At 34.6% G+C, this 23,320-nt stretch overlaps 1 protein-coding gene across 4 annotated transcripts in view; it reads left to right on the top strand.

Moving 5' to 3' along the window:
- Window positions 1-22,490, top strand: part of LOC141500263 (zinc finger protein 69 homolog) — a 46,537-nt gene extending 24,047 nt beyond the window's left edge. For 2 of the 4 annotated variants that reach the window (XM_074203340.1, XM_074203334.1), the window contains exons 4-6: window positions 14,489-14,615; window positions 17,387-17,482; window positions 21,332-22,490. In XM_074203340.1, coding sequence (XP_074059441.1) covers window positions 14,489-14,615; window positions 17,387-17,482; window positions 21,332-21,426 — 318 coding nt within the window. In that variant the 3' untranslated portion in view covers window positions 21,427-22,490. The remainder of the gene's footprint in view (window positions 1-14,488; window positions 14,616-17,386; window positions 17,483-21,331) is intronic. The other 2 variants (XM_074203349.1, XM_074203357.1) reach the window with 2 other exon arrangements.
- The last annotated feature ends 830 nt before the right edge of the window (window positions 22,491-23,320 follow it).

The following is a 23,320-nucleotide window of genomic DNA, read 5'->3' as shown; positions in this document are numbered from 1 at the left end:
TGTAAACAGGTTAAAACTTTTCCTCCCAAAGAGTCAACAAGTACTTTTTTCCTTGGGAGACAGAAACAGAGTCAGGCAAATAAAAAAAAAAAAGGAAGCAAGACAGTCAAGGTGAGCTGACTGGGCAAGAGAGAGGACCAGTCCTGAGCGGAGGCACAGCCCAGGTTTTATAGCCTGGTCCCTTATCTGGACACTGAGAGCAAAAGGGGAAATCCCTCCCCCCCCCTTACCTGACCAAAACCAGGTAGAAGATTGGAGGCTGGGGGTTGGGAATGAGGAGACCAGATACATATTTTACATTAAATAATGAAACAATAGGAATCCATTTATATCTCAAGAGCAAAGAGCTTTCCACACCCTTAATAAGATTCCCAGATTTAACAGCATTAAAAATTAAACTTTAATTCTCTGCATCAGTATGAATTGGAGATAATCTCAGGGGAAAATTCACTAAGCTGAAGGAGGGCTGGAAAAGATTCTTGGAGAGAGAGGGGGGTGGAGGAGGGGAGTGGAGGGGAGTGGAGGGAAGAGGAGTGGAGAGGAGTACCAGCACCAGTGGCAGTGGCAGGCTGAGGACAAGAGAGCTCTGGGCATGGGAGTTAGCCACTGAAAACATCCAGTCAGGAGATGGAGTATCTTGATTGTGAAGCAGCAAGATGGCCAGTGTCTTTAGATCTTGAGTACATAGAGGGCAAATTTAAAGACAACCAGAAAGGCATAAAGGTACTAGCTTTTAAAGGGTATTAAAAGCCAAACAGGATTTTTATATTGAATCCTGGAAATACAGGGAGTCACTGTAGTTTATGGAGTAATGGATTACATAGTCAGAAATGGACTTGAGGAAGATCACTTTGACAGCTTCTGAGAAGAGAATGGACTGAAAATGGGAGAGGTTTGAGGCAGGGAGACCAATTGGCAGGCAGGATATTAGAAGGGACCTGTCTGTACTAATGTAGTAGCCATTTCAGAGGAGAGAAGGAGGAAAATATGAGATGTGTCACAATGGTAGATTCAACAGGATTTGACAACCAATTGGATATAGGAGTATGCTTGAGAAAGTAAGGTTGTAAGCCTGAGTGACTGGGAGCACTTAAGACTTAAATGTAGGAAGACTAGTGACTTATTGGCAAAAATAAATAACAAATTATAAGGATAAATTGATCTGAAATATAGCTACAACAGATCTAGTCCAATCTATTCAAACCTCAACAATGCAGGTATAATTAATCCTAGGAGGTGGAGATTAATGCAAAGAACCCAATATTTTCACAAGCAGGGCAGACCACCCTATTCAAAAGCCCAGCAAGGGATTGAGCCTGAGCCTGACACAAAGTTCTCAATCAAGGAATAAAACTAGAGATTTGAATAAATCAAAGAATACAATGATTAATAGAAAAATTATTGAACATCAAGAGATCTTCAAGAGCAGTATTTCCATAGCAACAGAATGCAAAGTCTCAACAAAACAAAAAAAAGATTGCCATTGAATGCCTAGAAGAAAAGAAAGAGGTAATATATATATATATATATATATATATAGAGAGAGAGAGAGAGAGAGAACAAGTAGCTTAAAAGAGGAAAGTAATAAACCTTACCCAAATAACAAAATCCCTAATCACTAAAATAACCTCCCTCCTAAAAACAATGACTCCATGAGGCAGCAAGAAATTATAAAGACAAAAATTTTAAATTGAAAATATAGATTGTTTGATATCAAAATCAATTGACCTAAAATGCTCAAGAATAGATAATTTAAAAATAAAAGGACTTCCTGAAAATTATGATTAAAAACCTTAATGCTACCTATCAAGGAATCATTAATGAAAGCCCAAATCTCTTAAATCAGAAAGGGATGTTAGAATCTCTGGCTTAGAATTAAAGACATAGGGATGGATAGGGGATGTCTGTTAACAGACTTATTGCTAAATGGGATTTACAAAAACCAATATCGAAGGGAAAATCACTTTTAACAGTACAGAAAAAGATTTGTTAACAAAATAAAAGAAAAACCCCACCTTTTTTACTGTGCCCAGAGTTCTCTTGCTACAAACTGAGCTGTATGTTGTATGACGGAATGGTAGTAACAATCAAATGGGGGAAAAGAAATGTATCCCTTTAAGAAGCTTAATGTTTTCAAAAGTTGTTTAGGAAGAGAAAGAAGGAAATATGAAAAATATTTCAGAAATGGAGGTCTTGAATTAATTTTTTTCCAAGGGATTGAAGAAGTGAAAAAGAAGGGAGGTATAAGGAAATATATTTCTCTTGAAAGAAGGAAGGGCATGGAACTTGCTATTTCTCATAATTGGAAGAAGTAAAGGGAGTGAGCAATAGATAAAACTTCATCCTCCATTTGAAATGGACAAAAGATTTGGTCATACATACATATGCACAAACAATAGAAATGCATTAAACTCAATAAGGAAATAAATGTAGATAAGAAAGTAAAAGTTGGGGCGGCTAGATGGCAGTGGAGAAAGCACCGGCCTTGGAGTCAGGAGTACCTGGGTTAAAATCCGGTCTCAGACACTTAATCATTACCTAGCTGTGTGGCCTTGGCCAAGCCACTTAACCCCATTTGTCTTGCAAAAACCTAAAAAAAAGAAAGAAAGAAAGAAAGAAAGAAAGAAAGAAAGAAAGAAAGAAAGAAAGAAAGAAAGAAAGAAAGAAAAAGTAAATATGAGAATAAAGCCAAGAAAGAAACAATTACAAACCAACTAAACTTCCTATCCTGAAGTAACACTTAAAGGACAGGAAAAACAGAAGAAACAAATCTAAAAGGCACCCTCCATTGTCTCAGATAGCTGGCAAATGCCTGAAAAAAACTGGTAACAGAGTTGGAAAGTGCAATACTATGAGCAGCCAATGACTGAAGATAATCATAAAAAAGAGATAAACAGAAAAGAACTTTAGTAACCACTGACTTATATCCCTACTTTCTCTTCTCATAAAATTTTCTAAGAATCATCTTTGCATAAATTGAATGTCTACTTGATAAAATTATGAGAATGATAAGCACTCAAAGATAATACTTTATATCACATTACAAATTCACATTCACACCACTCACTGAAAGGCATATATAGAGTACTCAAGATTTCACATTTTATTGTTTGTTGATAATAAAACAATATTTTATACAGAAAAGTGTAACCTTAAAGACTTTTATTCAACCAGATGGTTCCTATGCATAGACTGAGGTCATGATTTGCGACAGATGCAACAATAGGATGACAATATTTAATGGCCTTATGGTTTTCAATATTAAGTTAAGTTAATGGAGACATGGAAACAAACATGTTTGCCAGTATCAATCAGGATGATATATACAGAACACAAATGAACAAATGATGCCCTGAAGTTGTTGAGATCCTTCAGGAACTGTTTATGAGTGCTGATGTTCTGATTTCCTTCAAATTCTGAAATATTATGGAAGTTTCTTTTTTTAAAAAAAATACATCTTTTCTTTATTACATTCTGTTCTTTCTGAAAAGATTATTCCTGTCTTTTCCTTAACCTGTGAACATTGACTTTTGTAATAAAAATTATAATGAAAGAGGGGAAAACAGAAACTAACACATTGAATGTGTTTTCACAGCATTCTATCCTACAGTCTTCAGCTCTTAATGAAGGGAGGATTAGTATATTTCCTTACTTTCTATCTAGGGCCATTCTTGGTCTTCATAATTACATAAAATTGAATTTTGTTTCATTGATTTTTACAGCTATATTATTATAATTATTTGATTTGTAATTTTCCTTATTTCCTTATTTTATATCACAATAAATGAATATTGAATTATATGGTCTTTCCATGTACCACCATTTGTTTAGTTATTGCTCCCCCTACTTTGTTTCCAATTCTTTGTTACTACAAAATTGTGTTACTAGGAACATCTTTGTGAATTGGATTTAAGTGAGGCAGAGTGCAGTCTTATGCTGTCTTCCAGAGTCATTGAAGTTCAGTGAAATTCAGTGCCAAGACAAAAGTCAAAATGACTGGCTAAGATCTTCTTTTGGGTACACATGCTGAAGATCTCTTAAGGCATGTAACTTACTCCCTTAGCATAATTCCAAATTGCTTTTTAGAAGAATTTGGACCAATTTATAGCTCCACCAACAATGTATTAATGTGTCTATTTTCCCACATCTTTTAAAATGGACTTTATCTTTTGTCATCTTTGCTAATTTCCTCAGGGTGAAATGAAATCTCAGATTTAGGAATTCTCTGAGGTAAATAAATTATTTGAAGAGGTCAGGAATGAAAGAGGGGAAAAAAATAAATGAAATGATACCTAGGAGGGTTGAGAATAATTTCTAAGAATTTTATAAGAACAGTTATTATAAAACATCTGTGATGTTTCCACACATACACTCAGAATCCAAAGAAAATAGAATTGTGCTAGAATTTAGATGCCAAAGGGGTATCTCATAGTTCCTAGTTTCTTGAAGTCTTTTTCTCTCATGTGTGGGATACTCAAGAGATTCTCTTTAGTCTTGGTACAGTTTATTTGCTCAGCTCATTATGCCATGAAATGAAGTCCAATCAAGTCTCAGATTTCAATGCAGATACTGCTGGCAATATCTAGGGAGGCTGCTAAGATGCCAATGGAAAGAAGAAAAGGTAAATATTATCTATACCCTCTGAAGTTCACAAAGTCCAAGGGAGTGGGTGGGGAAGTGGGGAGGAGGCATAGGATAAAGCTGAAACTTAGACTTCTTCCCTCCAGATGTAATTAAAACTTCCTTCAGAGAGTCTTGTTCTCTATAACTCCTTTCTCAAATCACTTGAAAATTTATTTAGTCATGACAAAATTCCTTCAGTCTATCTGAACCCTCCTCACAGTCTAGTTCAAAGGACTTTTCCCACATAATCTAGTGTTTATGATTGATTGAGTGTTTTCACCTAAAGTATTATATGTTATCATTTAATTAGAGTGAACTAGTAATTGAATAACTCAATCAATACCATCCTTACTAGACAACTTGGTAATTCTTGATATCAAATATTTGAAGTTTTGTTTATTAGAAGATGAATTAGACTTATTTTGTAACACTTCAGAAAACAGAGGGAGATTATAATTAGATACATTTCTGCTTGGCTAATGTCAGCAGTTGTATGAATGTTTTCCATGAATCTTTTTTCTTTGGAAGCAGGTTACCACAGATTTAGAGACCAGAGTGGCATAGAATTCTGCCTGTATTTGTCCCTCTCATTTACCCACCTTTTGAAAGTTTTGAGTATCCCTCAGATTTCCGTTTATTGATATTATCTCTTCCAAAATAAAAAAAGAAATACATAGATTCAATTTTGAGACACAAAGCGTATCAGTCTATTGTATTAGCTGGTGAGTATACTAGACCCCCACATATCTAAATGAAAACAGTCAGAGGCCTTTATATACCCATGGAAAATGACAATATATGTATTCTTTTTATCAGAAGTTGGGGTTGGGGGGCTAGGTGGTGTAGTGGATAAAGCACCACCCCCTGGTCTCAGTCACTTAATAATTACCTAGCTGTGTGGGCTTGGGCAAGCCACTTAACCCCGTTTGCCTTGCAAAAACCTAAAAAAAAAAGTTAGGGTTCTTTTCTTTCTGGTTTTGTTAATCTTTCTATTCTTGTTTGCATTTTTTCTCCTTTGCTTTATCTGCTTAGCTTTGTTTAAAAACAAAACAAAACTAAAAAGCTTCTTGTATCTCACTCAGAGGCCTTTATTTATTCAAATTGTGCTTTCCATTTTATTTCATTTCTATATAACTCCATTTTTTTGTACAAAGGTGTAACTATTGGGAAGTCATTTACTTATTTAAAGTAAAAAAAATTTAATGTAGGATTTAGAGAGATATAATATGGACTTTTGTCCTAGAAAATCTTATATAACTCATTCAGGATTATTATAAGGAAAGTGTTTTGTAAATCATTAAACACTATACAGATATGAATATTATTCTTTTCATCAAAACAATTGCATTATTATTACTGTAGCTTTTTTAAAGTATTTATTTAATTTAATTTATTTAAGGCAGTAGGGTTAAGTGACTTGCCCAAGGTCACACAGCTAGGCAATTATTAAATGTTTGAACCTGGTTTGAACTCAGGTACTCCTGACTCCAGGTCTGGTGCTCTATCCACTGCAATATCTAGCTTCCCCTTAAATTATTTTTAATCTCAGAAAAAAATTGTTAATTTCAGACATTTGACTGCATGTTTTTATGGTTAATGTTCAATAGGTAAAAGGTAAGAACAGATTTCAGCTCACTTTATGAAAAACTATTTCACAATTAAAACTTTTAAATGAATAACTTGATAAGTTTCACCTTTGACTTAATTCATACTATGGGATGCTCAGGGAGCATTAGCACCTCTGGTGTGAGGGTTTGTTAAACACTTTTCAGGGAGCCTCATCCTTCTTTGGGGTCCACCTATCACCCAACTTTCACCTATGGCTCAAGAAATAGTAACAGGCACAACAATCACATACCAGGAAAAGTGTCTTGGTAGATGGGCTAAATTAGATTGAATCTAATCAATAGACCTCAAACGCACTGATGAACTGGTGGATGCCTAATCCAAAAATGTGAAAACATTCCCTCAGAGGAATGGATGGATGAGAACAATTTGTTTTAATGGCTATGAAGGTGGTTGAAGCAAGCACTCTGGAGTACTTAGTCTTGTACATCCACTGCATTCTGGACCTTATCCAGTCATCTTGACTTTTGTCTTGGCACTGAATTTCACTGAACTTCAGTGACTCTGGAAGACAGCATAAGACTGCACTCTGCTTCACTTAAATCCAATTGACAAGCAAGTCAAGGCATCACCCTGTGATGACATTGATCCTTCAAAAATGAAGGAGAAACAACAACTCCATCCACTTGGCATATGAGTCATGACTTGACAATATTCTATCTTTTATTGTTTTCTAAATTTTTTCATGGCTATGCTCTGAGTACAATTGCATACTTTACATGAGTGTAGACCATGTCTTACACTTCTTTGATATGTCCTTCATTGTCTAGGATAATATTTTCTAATTTTCAGTTGTGGCTATATTTATTAATTCAAAAATCTTTTACTACTTAATATCCTTGGTTCCTTTTAGAAAAAATTATTGGTGTTTTGATTTTGCAACATGGTCATTTCTGGAAACCCTGCACCTGTCCCTTTCTTCATCCTCCACTTGTAACAATGAAGCACAATTAAGTAAAAGAAGCACATCTGGGGCAGAGCCAAGATGGTGGAGAGAAGCCAGGAATTTCCTTCAGCTCCACTGAGTTTCCCTTAAAAGCTCTAAGCCTCTAATCAAGCTTCTAACTGGATTCTGGAGTGACAGAACCCACAATGGAACAGAGTGGAAATTTTCCAGCATGGTCTGTCCGGGGTGGAGCAGGAGTATGCCCAGGGCAGGGAACTGAAACTAGTGCAGGGGAAGGTGTGACAGGGACCAGCCAGAGGTTTTCAGCTATGGAGAGATCTGTAGCAGAGGCCCCTAAAGTCCCAGCTCAGCAGACCAACAGAACCACAGGCCAGTTGGGGGCACTCTAACACAGTACCCCAAATCCCCTGTTCAGCCAGCTCAACTTGACTGGATGGTGCAGATCAGTGAGCAAGTCCTTAGCATTCTCAACACAAGATGATCCAGCCCAGTGAGCAAACCTCTAGGGTTCTCAATGCAGAAAATCTATTAGTCAAGGTTCAGTTAGGTGGCACAGTGGATAGAATACCAGCCCTGGAATCAGAAGGATCTGAGTTCAAATGTGACCTCAGATATAATAATTTACCTAGCTTGAGCAGGTCACAACCCTATTGGTTTGTAAAATCAAAAAAAAAAAAAGAATCAGTCAAGCAAAATAAAAAAAAAATATGAAAAATAGAAGAAAATGCAAAATATCTCATTGAAAAAACAACTGACCTGGAAAATAGATCCAAGAGAAATAATTTTTTTTTGTTTTTTTTGCGAGGCAATTGGATTAAGTGAGTTGCTCGGGGTCACACAGCTAGGCGATTATTATTAAGTATCTGAATCCAGGTTTGAATTCCGGTCCTCCTGACTCCAGGGCCAGTGCTCTGTCCACTGTGCCACCTAGCTGCTCTCAGGAAAAATAATTTAAGAATTATTGAACTTCCTAAAAGCCATGATCAAAAAAGGAGCCTGGTTACGTAAAACTGAACTTAAATCTTAGAAAAGAGGGGAAAATAGGCATTGAAAGAATCCATCAATCATCCATCAATCATTCCTTGGTATGAAAATACCAAGGAATATTATAGCCCAATTCCAGAGTCATCAAATAAAGGAGAAAATTCTGTGGAGAGCCAGAAATAAGCAATTCAGTTACCAAGGAGCCACAGGCAGGATTATGCAGGACATGGCAACATCAACATTAAAGAATCAAAGAGTCTATATTATGATATTCAGGAGGGCAAAGGAGATTGGATTACAACCAAGAATCAATTACTTAGTAAAAGTATACTCTTTTGGGAAAAAGATGGATATTTAACAAAATAGGTAACTTTCACATTTTTCCTACTGAAAAGACCAGAGCTGAATTTGATCTTCAAACATGAGACTCAACAGATACATAAAAAGGTAAATAGGAAAAGAAAAAGAATGTTATTCAAAAGTTTAAACTAGTTACATCCCTTCATGAGAGTAACATACTCATACTCTTGAGCACTCTATCTCTATTAGAGATAGAAGTATATACTAAGAGTGAGGTATAGACATAAGTTGATTTTGATGGAATGATTTTTTTTTTAAATTAAGACATCAAATAAAAGAGATTGTACTGGGATGAGAGGAAGGAGAGGAAGAATGGGATAAGCACAAAGGACTTATACTTAGAGAGAAAGAAGTGAGGGGGTGTGGATTGATTGAATATTACTTTCATGAGATTTGACTCAAAAAAGGATATAACATACACTCAGTTGAGTTTAGAAAATTTATCTTACCCTTTAGGTATTAGGAGGGGAAAGACAGTGGGGGGAAGGGAAAGAAAGACTAATAGGAAGGAAGGAACGAATGAATGAACAAACGAATGAACGGAAAAGGGGAAAGAAAAAGGAGGGGTCTGATAGAAGGGGGGGATCAGATATTGGGAGGCAGTATTTAGAAACAAAACACTGGTGAGGAGGGATAGAGTGAAAGGTGAAGGAAAGAACAAACAAAGGGAGATAGAATGGAGGGTAATAAGGAATTAATAATTATAACTGTGAATGTGAATGGGATAAACTCTCCCAGAAAATAGAAGTGTATAGTAGAGTGGATTAAAAAACAGAATCTTACATTATGTTGTTTATAAGAAACATAGTTGAAGCACACACAGAGTAAAAGTAAAAACCTGGAGTAGAATATATTATGCCTTAGCTGAATAGATCTCATTAAAAGGGATAAGAAGGAAACTACTTCTGCCTAAAAGGTACCATGGGCAATGAAACCATTTCAATACTAAACAAATACCCATCAGGTGGTATAGCATCCAAATTATTAAAAGTTAAATAAGTTTCAGGAAGACATAGACAGCAAAATCATTCTAATAGAGGACCTCAACCTCTTTTTCTCAGAATTAGATAGCTATAACCACAAAATAAACAAGAAGGAAGTTACAGAAATGAATAGAATTTTAGTTAAGTCAGATGTGATAGATCTCTGGAGAAAAATTGAATGGGGTAAGAAAGGTACATGGCACCTACACAATAATTGACCATGTATTAGGGCATTAAAAACCTCACAATCAAATGTAGAAAGATTAAATGCATCATTTTCAGATCATGATGTAATAAAAATCATTGGAAACTAAATAAACTAAATTTAAAGAATGATTTCATCTAAGATGATGATAATGCATCAACCTGCCAAAACTTGATATGTTAAAGCCAAAGCAGTTATGGGAAATTTTATATCTCTAAATGCATACATTACATGGATAAAGAGGAGATCAATGAATTGGGCATGTAATTAAAAAAGCTTAGAAAAATTAGAAAATCCCCATTTAAATACCAAATTAAAAATTCTGAAAATCAAAGGAAACTAATAAAATCAAAAGTAAGAAAATTAACAAATAAAACTAAGAGTTGGTTTTATGAAAAAAAACAATAAATTTGATAAACTTTTGGTTAATTTATTAATAAAAAGAAAGAGGAAAACCAAATTAACAGCATGAAAATGAAAAGGGTGATTATACTACAAATGAGAAGGAAAATAATCCAGAGTTACTTTCCCCAGCAGTATGCCAATAAATTTGACAATCTAAGTGAAATGAATGAATGACTATTAATAAGAATATAAGTTACCCAGATAAATAGAAGAAAAAATAAATACTTAAATAACTCCATTATAGAAGAAAAAATTGAACAACTCATCACTGAACTCCCTAAGGAAAAAATCTCCAGGGTCAGATGAATTCAGTAGTGAATTTTACATTTACAGAACAATTAATTCCAATTCTATATAAATGATTTGAAAAAACAGGTGAAAAAGGAGTCTGCCAAATTTCTTATATGATACTAATATGTAATGATACTTAATCCAGGAAGAGTCAAAACAGAGAAAGAAAATTCTAGCCCAATTTCCTTAATATTGATGCAAAAAGTTTAAATAAAGTATTAGCAATGTGATTATACAAGTTATCACTAGGACAATACATCATGATCATGTAGGACTTAACCCAGGAATGTAGGGTTCTTTCAATATTAAGAAAACTATCAGCATAATTAAACAAAAGTCATATGATTATTTCAGAATATGCTGAAAAATCTTTTGACAAAATACAGCATACCATTCCCATTCAAAACACTAGGGAGCATAGGAATAAATGGAATTTTTCTTAAAACTGTGAGCAGTATCTATCTAAAACTATCATCAAGCACTATATGTAATGAGAATAAGTCAGAAGCATTCCCAGTAACATCATGGATGAATCAAGGATACTCATTATCATCACTATTAATCAAAATTATATTAGAAATGTTAACTTTAGCAATGAGAAGAAAAAGAAACTGAAGAAATTAGAATAGACATTGAGGAAACAAAATTTGCTCTTTGAAGCTGATATGAAAATATACTTAGAGAATCTTAGAAAATCAACTAATAACTGTTTGAAACAATTGACAACTTTAGCACAGTTGCAGGATATAAAAGAATTCCCCCCAAAATCATCAGCATTTCAATATATTACTAACAAATCAAGAGATAGAAAGATAAATTGTAATTGTAAACTTCATAAACTACTTGGGAGTCTACTTGCTAAGATCAACTCATAAACTATATGAAAACAATTATAAAACACCACACAAATAAAATCATATCTAAATAACTGGACAAATGACAATTGCTCCTGGATAGGCCAGGTTAAAATAATGAAAATGATAATTCTATCTAAATTAAATTTCTTATTCAGTGTCACCAATCAAACTACTAAAAAAATTACTTTATTGAATTAGAAAAAATAGTAGCAAAAGGAATAAAAGGTCAAGAATATCAAGACAATCAATGAAAAAATGCAAAGGAAAGTGGCCTATACATACTAGATCTAAACATTATTATTATTAAACAGCATTAACCAAAACTATTTGATACTGGCTAAGGAATAGAGTAGTGGATCAGTGGAATAGATTAAGTACAAGAGAAACAGCAGAAAATGACTACAGTAAGCTACTATTTGGTAAACCCAAAGACCCCATCTTCCAAGATAAGAACTCGCTCTTTAACAAAATCTGCTGGGAAAACTAGAAAACTTTTATAGAAACTAGGTATAGACTAACCTCTCACCCTATATACTAAGATAAGGTTGAAATAGGTACAGGATTTAAACTTAAGGATTAGTCTTTCTGTCAGATCTATAGAAAAGGCAGGAGTTTATGATCAAAGAAGACATAAAGAACATTATAAAATGCAAAACAAATAATTTTATTGCATTAAATTAAATTGTTTTGTGCAAATAAAACCAATCCAAACAAGATTAAAAGGAATGCAGCAAGTTGGGAAACAATTTTTACAAAGAGTTTCTGATAAGAATTCATCTGTAAAATATGTAGAGAACTAAGTCAAATTTGCAAGAATACAATTCATTCTCCAAATGCTGAAAGGTCAAAGAATATGAATAGGCAATTCTCAAATGAAGAAATCAAAACTATCTACAAACACATGAAAAAATATTCTAAATCTTATTAAAGAAATGCAAATTAAATGAACTCTAAGATACCACCTCATACCTATCAGATTGACCAATATGACAAAAGGAAAATGATCAATGTTAGAGGGCATAGTGCTGTTTGATCCAACCTTTCTGTACTGCAATTTGGAACTATGCCAAGGGACATTAAAACTGTGCATACCCCCAAAGCGATCAAAAGAAAGGGTAAAAAATCCACATGTACAAAAAATATTTATAGGAATTCTTTTTGTAGAGACAAGGAATTGAAAATTGAGGGGATGCCCATCAATTGGGGAATGGCTGAATAAATTGTGTTATATTAATGTGATGGAGTACTATTGCTCTGTAATAAATCATGAGGGATGGGACTTCAGAAATGCCTTGAGGGACTTGTTAGAAATGATGCTGAGTGAAGTGAGTTGAACCAGAAAAATACTGTACACATTAGCAGCAATGTTGTATGATGATCAACTATGACCTCATCTCAGCAGTACAATAATCTAAGTCAATTCTAAAAGACTTGTGATGGAAAATACTATCCATATTCAGAGAAGAAACTATAGGGTCTGAATAGAGATCAAAGTTTACTACTTTTAATTTTTAAAATTTGTTTTACATGTTTTTCTTCTTCTCATGGTTTTTTCCTTTTTCTGATTCTTCTTTTACAATAATAATATTTAAATATCTTTAATATAGTTATACATTTATAACCTAGATTATATATTCCACTTGGGGGGGAAGGGAGGGAGGGAGAAAAATATGAAAGTCAAAACCTTACAAAAAATGATTGTTGAAAACTATCTTTGCATGTAGTTGGAAAATGTTAATTATTAAAAAAAAGTAGACCTATTTGCAGTGAAGGTAGGGAGAAATTTCTTTTTAATGATCTTTCCTTTATATTCTTATAAATATTATAAATATTTTTCCTTTGATTTTTGCCTATTTTGCTTTTCCTTAATTCATACAAATCTTCCTCGGTTTCTCTGAATTTTTTATATTTATCATCTCTAACTATACAGTAATTTTGGATTATATATTCCTATGCCATATTTATTTTTTCAATCATTCTCCGGTATATATCTCACTGTTTCTAGTTGTTTGTTACTACAATACATCATATGAATATTCTTATTTTATCTTAAACTATAAAGACCAAAAAAAATTGACTAATCCCTTAATAACCTTTATTTCCCTACTTCCTGTTTCCTTCCTAGCTTAAGTTTCTTACCTTACATTCCCATTCCCTGAGCTGCTAAGAAGCCACTGAGCTGTGGCTGCAGAGGGCAAAGCAATTTTTGATAGAGAATTTATATATTATGAGATTTCCCAATATAGCATGAGTTGATCTAAAATACTGCCAGGTGTAGAACACAATAGAGGTTTTATTTGACTTGAAACATTAAGCATATGAATTTTATTCATTCATATAATTCTGCCAATTTAATCTTTCTCCCATTAGATTCTGACTTGTCTTCCAAACTCTGAGTTTATTAAATTCCAAGCAGATAATGAAACATGCTTCTCCTCACTGCATACAAGTTTGGGGGTTGTTAGGGAACTATTTTGTTTATAATTTAGATGTGGTGGCTTTGCTTAATTGTATTTCTTTGTTATAAGGGGAGTTGTAGTGGATGGGGAGGCATGTTAGCGTGGCAGTATGTGCTAGATTTCCAGAAATGATCATGATGTAAAATTTCCTTAGGCCAAGAACTGTCTTTTTTTCACATTTGCATCTTCTTAGCACAGCGACGCACAGTAGGTGCTTTATAAATGTTTATTGACTGACTCGATGTTGCCATCTCTCGGCAAAGGCCTTAAAGTTTCAGGATGATTGAAGGACTCATATATACAAAACTATAGCAGTTCTTTACAGAGTGGTAAAAAAAAAATTGGGAACTAAGGGGAGATCTCACCTTTTGGGAAAAAAAAGTTAAAGAAGTTATAAAACATATAAATGTTAGAGAATATTTGTCATAAATAGTTTCAGAGATAAATGGGAAAACCTTTATGAACTGATGTAGAGCAAGTTAAACAGAACCAGGAGAAGGGAGCATTATAAAGAAAACCGAAAAACCTAAGAACCTTGAGTAATTAATGATAATCATGAGTCTGAATGCAGTAATCTGAACATGAAACATGATACCAGCCTCCTATCAGAGACGAAAGTGGTTTAAAATGTCTAATGAGACACATTTTGCTGAACTATCCATATTTGTTATGAGACTTCTTTCCTTTGTTCTCTCATCCTTTCCTTCCCTTTGATTGTAAGATGGAGTGATAAAATAAATGCTAATAAAAAGAAGTAAACAAAATGAAAAAAAAACTTGTTCTTTCAGGAATCACTGACATTCAAGAATGCATCTGTGAGGTTCAACAAAGATGAATGGAGACATTTGGATTATGCTCAGAAAGGTCTGTATAGAGATGTGATTCTGGAGAACTACAGGAACATGGCTTCATTGGGTAAGGGCTACTTACCTCTATGATCCATGGAATGAAGTCAGGCAAGGATATATCTTCTTAAACCAAGGGTCCAGGAAGTTGATTTTCAAAAATTTTACTTATTCCCTCCTTCCTTCATTCCCTCTTCCCTCATTCTTCTCTCATTCCCTTCCTCCCTCCCCTCCTTCCTTTCTTCTTTTCTCCCTTCCTTCTCTCCCCTCCCTCATTACCACCCTCCCCTCACCCTGGCATAGTTTGTAGCATTAAAAAAAACTTTAATTTCATCATGTTTTTTATTTTGTCATATCATATCTGAAATAATGTTTAGTGCATTTGAGGAAGGACATTGATAAAACAATACATTAAGAAGAGGCAGATCAAGATAGTGAGAGAATTAAAAAGTTCTATACAGAAATATTTGAAGGATCTGGGAATGTCTATCCTGGAACACAAATGGCTTGGCAGTGGAAAACAGCCTTTTCTTTAGCAGACTACAGTCCTTTGAGTTTTACTTTGATTCCTGGGAAATTTTTAGAATGAATTATTAAAGAGATAATTAGTGAAAATAAAGAAAAGGAAGCAATGATTGCAAGGAAGCAGATGAAGTATGGCCTTAGAAAACAAGTCATGTCATACTAGTACAATTTCCCTTTTATCAGGGTTGCTAAATTGATAGGAAGTAAAACATTGTAGATTCAGTTTATCTGAATTTTAGCAAGGAATTTGATTAATGGTGTCATTTAATTCTTCTAAGAAGGCATAAGAAATGTGTACTAGCAATCCAATTAGATAGATTCAGATTGTACAGCCTAATTCAAAGAGAACTTGTTAATTATCAGCTCAGTGTTAACTTGTTTGGAGCCTTCCAGTGAAGTGTCCAGAGATATGTGTATGTGTGTATCTGAGTATATACATGTATATAATATATGTATATATTTTGTCCATTGCCTTTTAGTGTTTTTATTATGACTTCGATAAAGATATAAATGGCATAAGAGTTGATTTGCAGAAGATCCTAAAGCTGGGGTTGGAACCATAGTGGATGAAATAGTCAATGTATAAAAGAAAAATCTTTTGACCTCATTAAGTTGAGTCTAATAAGATGTAGAAATAAAGGTAAAGTGATACTTAGGGTTAAAAGCAACTTTCCAAATATAGCACAAAGGAGACGGTGTATGGACAACAGCTTATTTGAAAAAAGAAATGTAGGTTTTGGTATGCTGCAAACTCAATGTGTGCTATCAATGTATTGTGATAGTCAATAAAAGTAATTCATTCTTGTATTATATTAAGAGATGCATCCTTCCAGGAATCAGGGAGGGCTGTGAATGTCCCCTCTACACTGTATTAATCAGACCAAATCTAGAATATTATATTTAGTCTTGGACATTAGGATTAAAGAAAAACATCAAAATTCTGTAGAATATCCATAGGAAGGCAATAGGATGTGCATAAAAGGTCCTTGATTTCATGTTATATCAGAATTGGATGAAGGAATTGTGTATCTTTAGCCCAGAAAAGAGAAAACTTAGGGAAGACATGGTAACTATGTTCAAGTATTTGAAGGATTGTTAGGTGGAAGAGAAATTAAACTTTTTCTGTTAAGGCAGTTGCATTAATCCATGGAAACTGTAATGAACTAGGAGGGAGGAAGTCTCATGTTTTAATCCTGCCTCAGACACAACTATTTGTCCCTAGGCAAATAACTTTGTTATTATTATCATCAATATGCCTTTGTTGTGAGGCATTACAGGGATACAGGTGAGGCAGAACCATAGTACCTGCCCTTATTGGAGCTTACAATCTAATTGGAAAGGCAATATGCAATTAACTATGGATGTACCATGGATATATTTGGGAAGTCACCTCATAAGTAAGGTACTAGTTGGGATATGTAGGAAAACCTCTTCCAGAAAGTAATATTTGAACTGAGTCTTTAAGGAAGGTATTGTTTACCACAATTTCCTCATCTATATAATATGAAGATGAAACTACTTCACAAGTTTGTTGTAAAGATAAGCTGAGATGAGTATAGGATTTTTTAGATCTTAAATTCCTATCTAACTATTAGTTATCATTATTACTAATCCTAACAATTGGAGCTATTCATAAGTGTACTGCTTAGGAAGGTGATGGTTATCCCACCCCCATATTTAAGGTCTTTAGAATTCGGATCAACTTTCATTGGGAATTGGACTAGATAGTCACTGAGGTCCTTCTATCTCTAAATGCATTTCACCAAAGTATGCATTCTGATACTTTAATAATCACAATAGCTAGCTTTCAGAAGCTTACCAAGTACTTTACAATGTATTCTCAATTGATCTTTACAATCTCTCGTTAAGTTTAGTGTTATTATTATTGCTATTTTATAAAAGAAAAAACTAAAGCACCAAGAGATTGGGTGATATTTCCAGGGTCCCACAGCTTCTAAGTTTCTGAAGCAAGATTTCAAGACAGATCTTTCTTGATTCTCAGTCCAACACTCTTATCCTGTGTAGCTGCCACTAATATGAATTGCAATTAAAAGTAACCTCCATTTGAGAAAGTTTCAAAGGGTACTAAAGTGTCAGAGGAAAGCTGGATTTCACAAAATATGAGAGTATGGATGATGCCATGGAGGAAATAATATAGAATATAAGGGAGTTTATTCAAAAAAGTACAGTGGAGATGTGGGTATGTAGAGTTCTGTGTATGGAGATTCACAAGAGCCATAGAATAGAATGGATTTCTGATTTTGTTTTTTGTCCTTCAACACTAACACTAATTTTTTTTTTCTTTTTACCTATAAGTAGGGCATCCAGTTTCCAAACCAGATGTGATTTCTCAGTTGGAGCATGGAAAAGACCCCTGGACCAAGAAAGAAATTCCAAAAAGCAACCGCCTAGGTGAGTGTGAGAAGCCAGCAGATGGAAATCACTATACAGTCATGAAGGGTGGAATTTTAGAAGTAGTGTCCATACCTATCTCCTATACCTGTGGATAGAGCTGAAATTATTTGCCTTGAATTACCTTAGATATCTAAACTTCTCTTAGACATTTCACAGATTGGAGTTGAAAACTATTTGAGATTATCTGGTTCTACTTTAAACCCAGTACACACAAGATTTCTGACAGAGTCCTCTGGTTCTGATATAGAATATTTTATTTTGGGTCAGCTATAGCAATTATTAAATTTTTTCCTGGGAGGCTGGGGTTTCAATAGTACTCTATTATTTCCCTTCTAGATCTAGACTGGCTTTCTTGTTCCAATTTCTACTGCCATCCTTTTCCTTTTCTGTTACTTTCTCTATTTTTCCATGCCCCCAAAATTTTGTTACTAGGCTGAAGAAATGACTGTCCCTTCTCTGCTCATATGATAGCTAGAAGGATGTCTATATTCAGCTCTTGTGCTTCTTTCTTTCCCTCTTTTTACTAGAGCTACCTTCCACTGTTGGAGGCAACTAAGTGGCTCAGTGGACAAAGCATTGAGCCTGGAGTTAGAAAGTCCTGAGTTCAAATGTGATCGCAGATTCTTACTGGATAAGTCACTTAACTTCTGGTTGTCTTAATCCCCTGGAGAAAGAAAGGGAAAACCATTCTAGTATCTTTGCCAAGAAAATTTCATGGCCAATATAATCCCTGGGGTCATGAAGAGTCAGGCATGACTGAACAAATCTTCACATTGTATTTTCATTCCCACAGAAGATATTGATTCACTTTTAGAGAAGTATGAGATTTGGTCCACAGAACATTAATCTAGTTCTTACTTCCATTTTACCTTCCTCTGATTCCGCCCTCAAATTTTTTTTCCTTTTTGATTAAACATGTGATTTCATCACTGTAGTGGGTTTTAGAGAGTTGCCTGGAGTCCTTGAGAGTTAAGAGATTTGTTCAGGAACACACAACTGACATGTGTCAGAGACAGAGCTTGAAATCAGACTTTCCTGATCCTTAGGCCAACTTTAACACTATTCCAGGCTCCTTTCCTCTTAAAAATCTGAGGCTTATAAGAACTTTTTGCCCCTTTCTGATCCCTCTTTGTTTTTAGGACAGCCTAGAATCAAGAAAGAATTGCTTTCATAGCTCAATTTTTTTCCTGGATAATTGTGTTTATTTACTCTGCTTCTGTTTCAGTTTTGTTTGGATTGTTTATAGGTTGAATATTCTCCCCTCTTGTTTCTTTTGCAGAAATGACTCAAATGCCTCTTTTTTGTTGAATGTGTTTCCATTGATATGAAGGCTATTTTAATGTGGGGGTACATCATGATCCTCTTTTTCTTTTTTGGAATATACTATTGTAATATCTCATTTCTAACCCAATTTCTTTTCTAATACTTTCTTTTACAAGTTTTATTTTCGCTTTAAACAATTTTGGAGTTTCTTCCCAACCCAAGTTCTGTGAATTTTATTCTCTCAATAATAGGGATCTAGAAGAGGTCTTTCAGAAAAGGAAGAGTGTTACCAAATTGGGGATAAATAGTAACAATGGTCTAAAGGGGCCAATGACAGGAAAGAATTGAGTAGTCAGGAACCCAGGAATGGCAAATTTGATTTAAAGCTTTCTCCCACCATCCCCCCCCCATGACAACTAACCTGATTTTAAGTATCAAGATGATGTAAACAATGGACCCAACACAAGGAATGGATTTTAAAAGATTTTAAAAGGTTTCTTCACTCATAAAAATACAGTTGTCAAAGAGTAGGAGAGCACAGTAGGATATAGTACTATGGATATGTATGTATATCGTAATTCTGTGGTGGTATATATAGCTATCATGGAATATAGGTTTGAGAAGAAGGGAAACTATTTAGATAGGGACTTTTATGGGATGCTGGGGATGTCAGGAATTATGTCACTGGTACAAAGAGTCCTTTTAGGTTTGAGGCATAGAATCTTTATACTCTTGCTGCCTAGGGAGTAGAACTACAGTTCTTAGCATTCCCTAGTTCCTATGTGATTTATAATTCTATCTACTCTGAAACCTAAAGACTTTCCCCTTGAAATCCCATTTGTTCCTCAGTCTATTTCACTTGTTAATGTCTTTAGCCTTGGCCATAGCCACAAGCATTCATACCATGCTTCTTCAAGGGAAGCCCCAACTCTGTAAACCAATTTAATTAAACACATTCCTAGGTGCCAGTGAAGCAAAACCAAAATTGAAACAGCCCTGCCCTCAAAATATTTTTTTTTTACTGGAAGTATCCAAAATATAGGCAGATATATCAATACAAAATAATTGAGTCGAGAAACCAGAGAGAATTAGGAATTTCAAAGATGAGTTTTTTTAAGGCAAGCCAGGGTTTCCAAGGGGTGGAGATGAGTATGGTAGGGAAGGTACTCCAAGCTTGTACAGAAACATGGATATGGGAGATAAATATCATGTGAAGGGAACATATAATAGGACAATTTGAAAGGCAGGTAGTATATGGGAGGGAGATTAATGTGAAACCAGTCTGAAATGATAGATTTGAGGCATGTTGTAAAGAGTTTTAAGTACCAAACAGAAGAGTTTATATTTTATCCAAGAGCCAATAAGAAGTCATTGGAGTTTGTGAACAGAAGAGTGGCATAGGAAGATCTGTACTTTAAGAATATTAATTTGGCATTTCTGTGAAGGGTAGATTTGAGAGGGGAAGGCCTGGAAGAAGGAAGACTAGTTAGAAGCTATTGCCAAACTCCGGTGAGAGTTAAATAGGAACAGAACTGGGTGGCAGATTTTTGAGCAGAGGAGATAAAAGTGAGAGATGTTGTGTAGATAGAACCAAGGAGTCTTGGCAACTAATTGGATGGGAAATCATGAAGACTAAAGAGTTAAAGATGATTACAAGGTTTCAAAACTGGGATCTTAAAAGACTGGTGTTGCCCTTTGCAGGAAGAAGGAAATTTGGAAATTTAGAGAAAAATGTAATGAGTTTCATTTTAGATAACTGAATTTAAGATAATACTAGGGGACATTCATGAGGGAAGATCTAGCAGATGGATGATAAAGGACTAGAACTTAGTTGAGGGCTGACATATCCACAAACAGATGCACATATTTTTGTGTATGTGTATATATATATATATATATATACATATATATATGAAATTTATATATTTATATATAAATGTATAAAAATTTATGTGCATGTACATGTAGGTATATATTTGAGCATTGCCTACATAATTAAATCTCAAGGAGCTGATAATAAGATCTCCAGATGAAAATATATAGATAATAGAAGACCTAATGCATAGCCCTAGAGTGATGGGTGGTGGTGAGGAAGCAGAGGTCTAGTTAGACCTCCATTAAGATTTCTGCTTGAAAGACATTAAATGAAACACTGCCTCAATTGCAAAATCAATTTTTCCCCTCAGTTTCTCCTTTTCTGTCCATATAACCACTATAACTGTATTCTGCTCTACCAAAATTAAAACTCATGTTTATGGATTAGGGTGGGGCCTAGCTGGAGCTATATGGTAAGAAAATTAAAAATCTTAGCAGGTGTACTCACACCCACCCCATTGAAATCCTGTTTCAGGATTTAATCTGTAAAATCTGGAAACTAGATTAAATTTGTTTTAATTTCTTTACCAACTTTGAGCATTTAGTCTGCTTTTTCTTATGGATTGAACATATTAAAAAAAAAGTGGTCTTAAGCAATTGCTTATTGGTAGAACTTAGGAGAACCCTCCTTTCTGCATTCCTTCTTCCCCCAACCCTTTCCTATCTCTTTGAGATCTCATTGCTAACCCAGAGCTTTCTTTCCCACAGGTACTTCCCTGGCTAAGAACCAGTTTGTGTTACCCAGAGTTTTCTGTCTGATGATATGCTGCTTCTCTCCAGTTGCCAGACCTCAACCCATTTGAAGCATTCTGCTCATCTCCAGTCCTTCTGATCTCTCTGGCTTGGAGAATCTCCTCTAAAAGAATACTGTTTTTGCTAACTTTTGATGATGCCTTTGGCTAGGTTGTCTCCATCCTGCCATTAATTATCACCATACAAAAAAGATTCACATTAGGTTATATGGACTTTAACTTTACTTCTCTGAACTGTTGGGAGGGGGATATAAGAAAGAAACACATTGTTTTGCTCTATAGCATGGGTCTTCAGATAGAAATAATATGGGATCAACTAACTGGAGGGTGAGCATCCCAGTCCACCCTTCCTGAAGTAACCAATAGTGGTACTTAATACCACCCACTCTTCAAGCCTTATCTCTGGTCAATTATTCATTCTACCCTCCCATAGCTGTGCAAGCCTCTAACTTCCCCTTTGATATGGGTGGGGTAAGCTCTTCAGGGCTGTTTTAACCTAAACCGGACTTGATACTTACAGCAACAGAGTCATCCCAACCACTCAATTTGTGACTATGGCTGTGACAACAGAGTTCTAATTGGTTTCCTATCTCAAGTATTTCCCTTCTTTAATCCATCATTCATACAATCACAAAGTGGCTTTCCTAAAGTAGATCTGACCACAATCCCCTCAATTCAAGAAACCTCAATAGCTACTTGTTCATTCTGGGATCAAATATAAACTCTAATGTTTGTCATTAAAGACTTTCACAACCTGACTCCAATCTACCTTTCTAGATTTGTTGTATGTTTCTGTCCTTCATGCATTGTACAATCTAACCAAATTGGCCTTCTTGTTATTCCTCATCTTTATACAAAGACATTCAAAATATCCAAATATGAATAGAAAATTAAATATTCATGAAGCAGAACTATGAAAAGAAAGAAGAATGTATTTATAAAAGAAACTTTCTGATGCATTGAATTCAAAGATAATTTACTTTGCTTATCATTTTTCCTTTGTGGTGATTTTCTTCATGCAGAAAACGTGACTCCTGAAGAGTTATTATGTTCATTCAAATAGTCCATTGTTTGTTGTAATTTGTATTTGTGCATATGTCTATGTTTTATAATGTACGTACAGTAAAGCATGCATGTGATTTACAAATAAATTCATATATATGTATAAATAGAATGTGGACTCAATAATTTTCTTTTACTGACAGGGAATATAATCAAAAAGTGTGGCAACTACTATTTTTTTAGAGGAATTATGCCCCAGCCCTCAAACTGAATGAAACTTTTTTAAGCATCCAAGATTCCATTCTTTTTTTTTTTGATTGCCATATCATATTGCTGAAAAATTAAAATTTATTAAACCTCAATATTCTGCCTTACTATGGTTGTGGGCCTGAACCTCAAGGCAAACATTGCAAAACACCAAATCTGTAAGTCTTGGATGCAACATTTAATTTCTTTCTCTCCTCTCCTTTTCCAGCTGAACTCTGTAAACTATAAAGATGCTTGTCCTAGAGTCTTTTTTTCTAAGGCACACAAAAATAATAGCAATCAATTGATTAACAGTCATTTATGAAACATTTCCTAATCTGTCATTTTAGACCATCAACATCCTAAATGCCTCCCCCACCTCCACTGGATAGCTTTGCTTAACAAGTTAGATTTAACAAGAACTAAGACATAAGGCATCTAAGCACTGTTTTTCAATCAAGAGTTCAAATAATCAGGAGCAATCTAAAGGGCATCAAAGGGCCAAGAAAGAAAATGTAGGATAAGGTGAAACATTGGATCCACATAGAGTAGATCCAGTAGAACAAGATGAAAAAAGGAATAGATTACGAATAAAACAATGATTTGCTTTATTCAAAGCAGCCTCAGGAAACATTGTTTCATAGTGACATGTGGTGTTTAGACTTTCAGCTCACTTGAAGGCACTACAGCTGTGGAT

This window comes from Macrotis lagotis, chromosome 1, assembly GCF_037893015.1.
Source record: "Macrotis lagotis isolate mMagLag1 chromosome 1, bilby.v1.9.chrom.fasta, whole genome shotgun sequence".
Lineage (NCBI taxonomy): Eukaryota > Metazoa > Chordata > Mammalia > Peramelemorphia > Peramelidae > Macrotis > Macrotis lagotis.
This window is presented reverse-complemented; position numbering and strand designations above follow the sequence as displayed.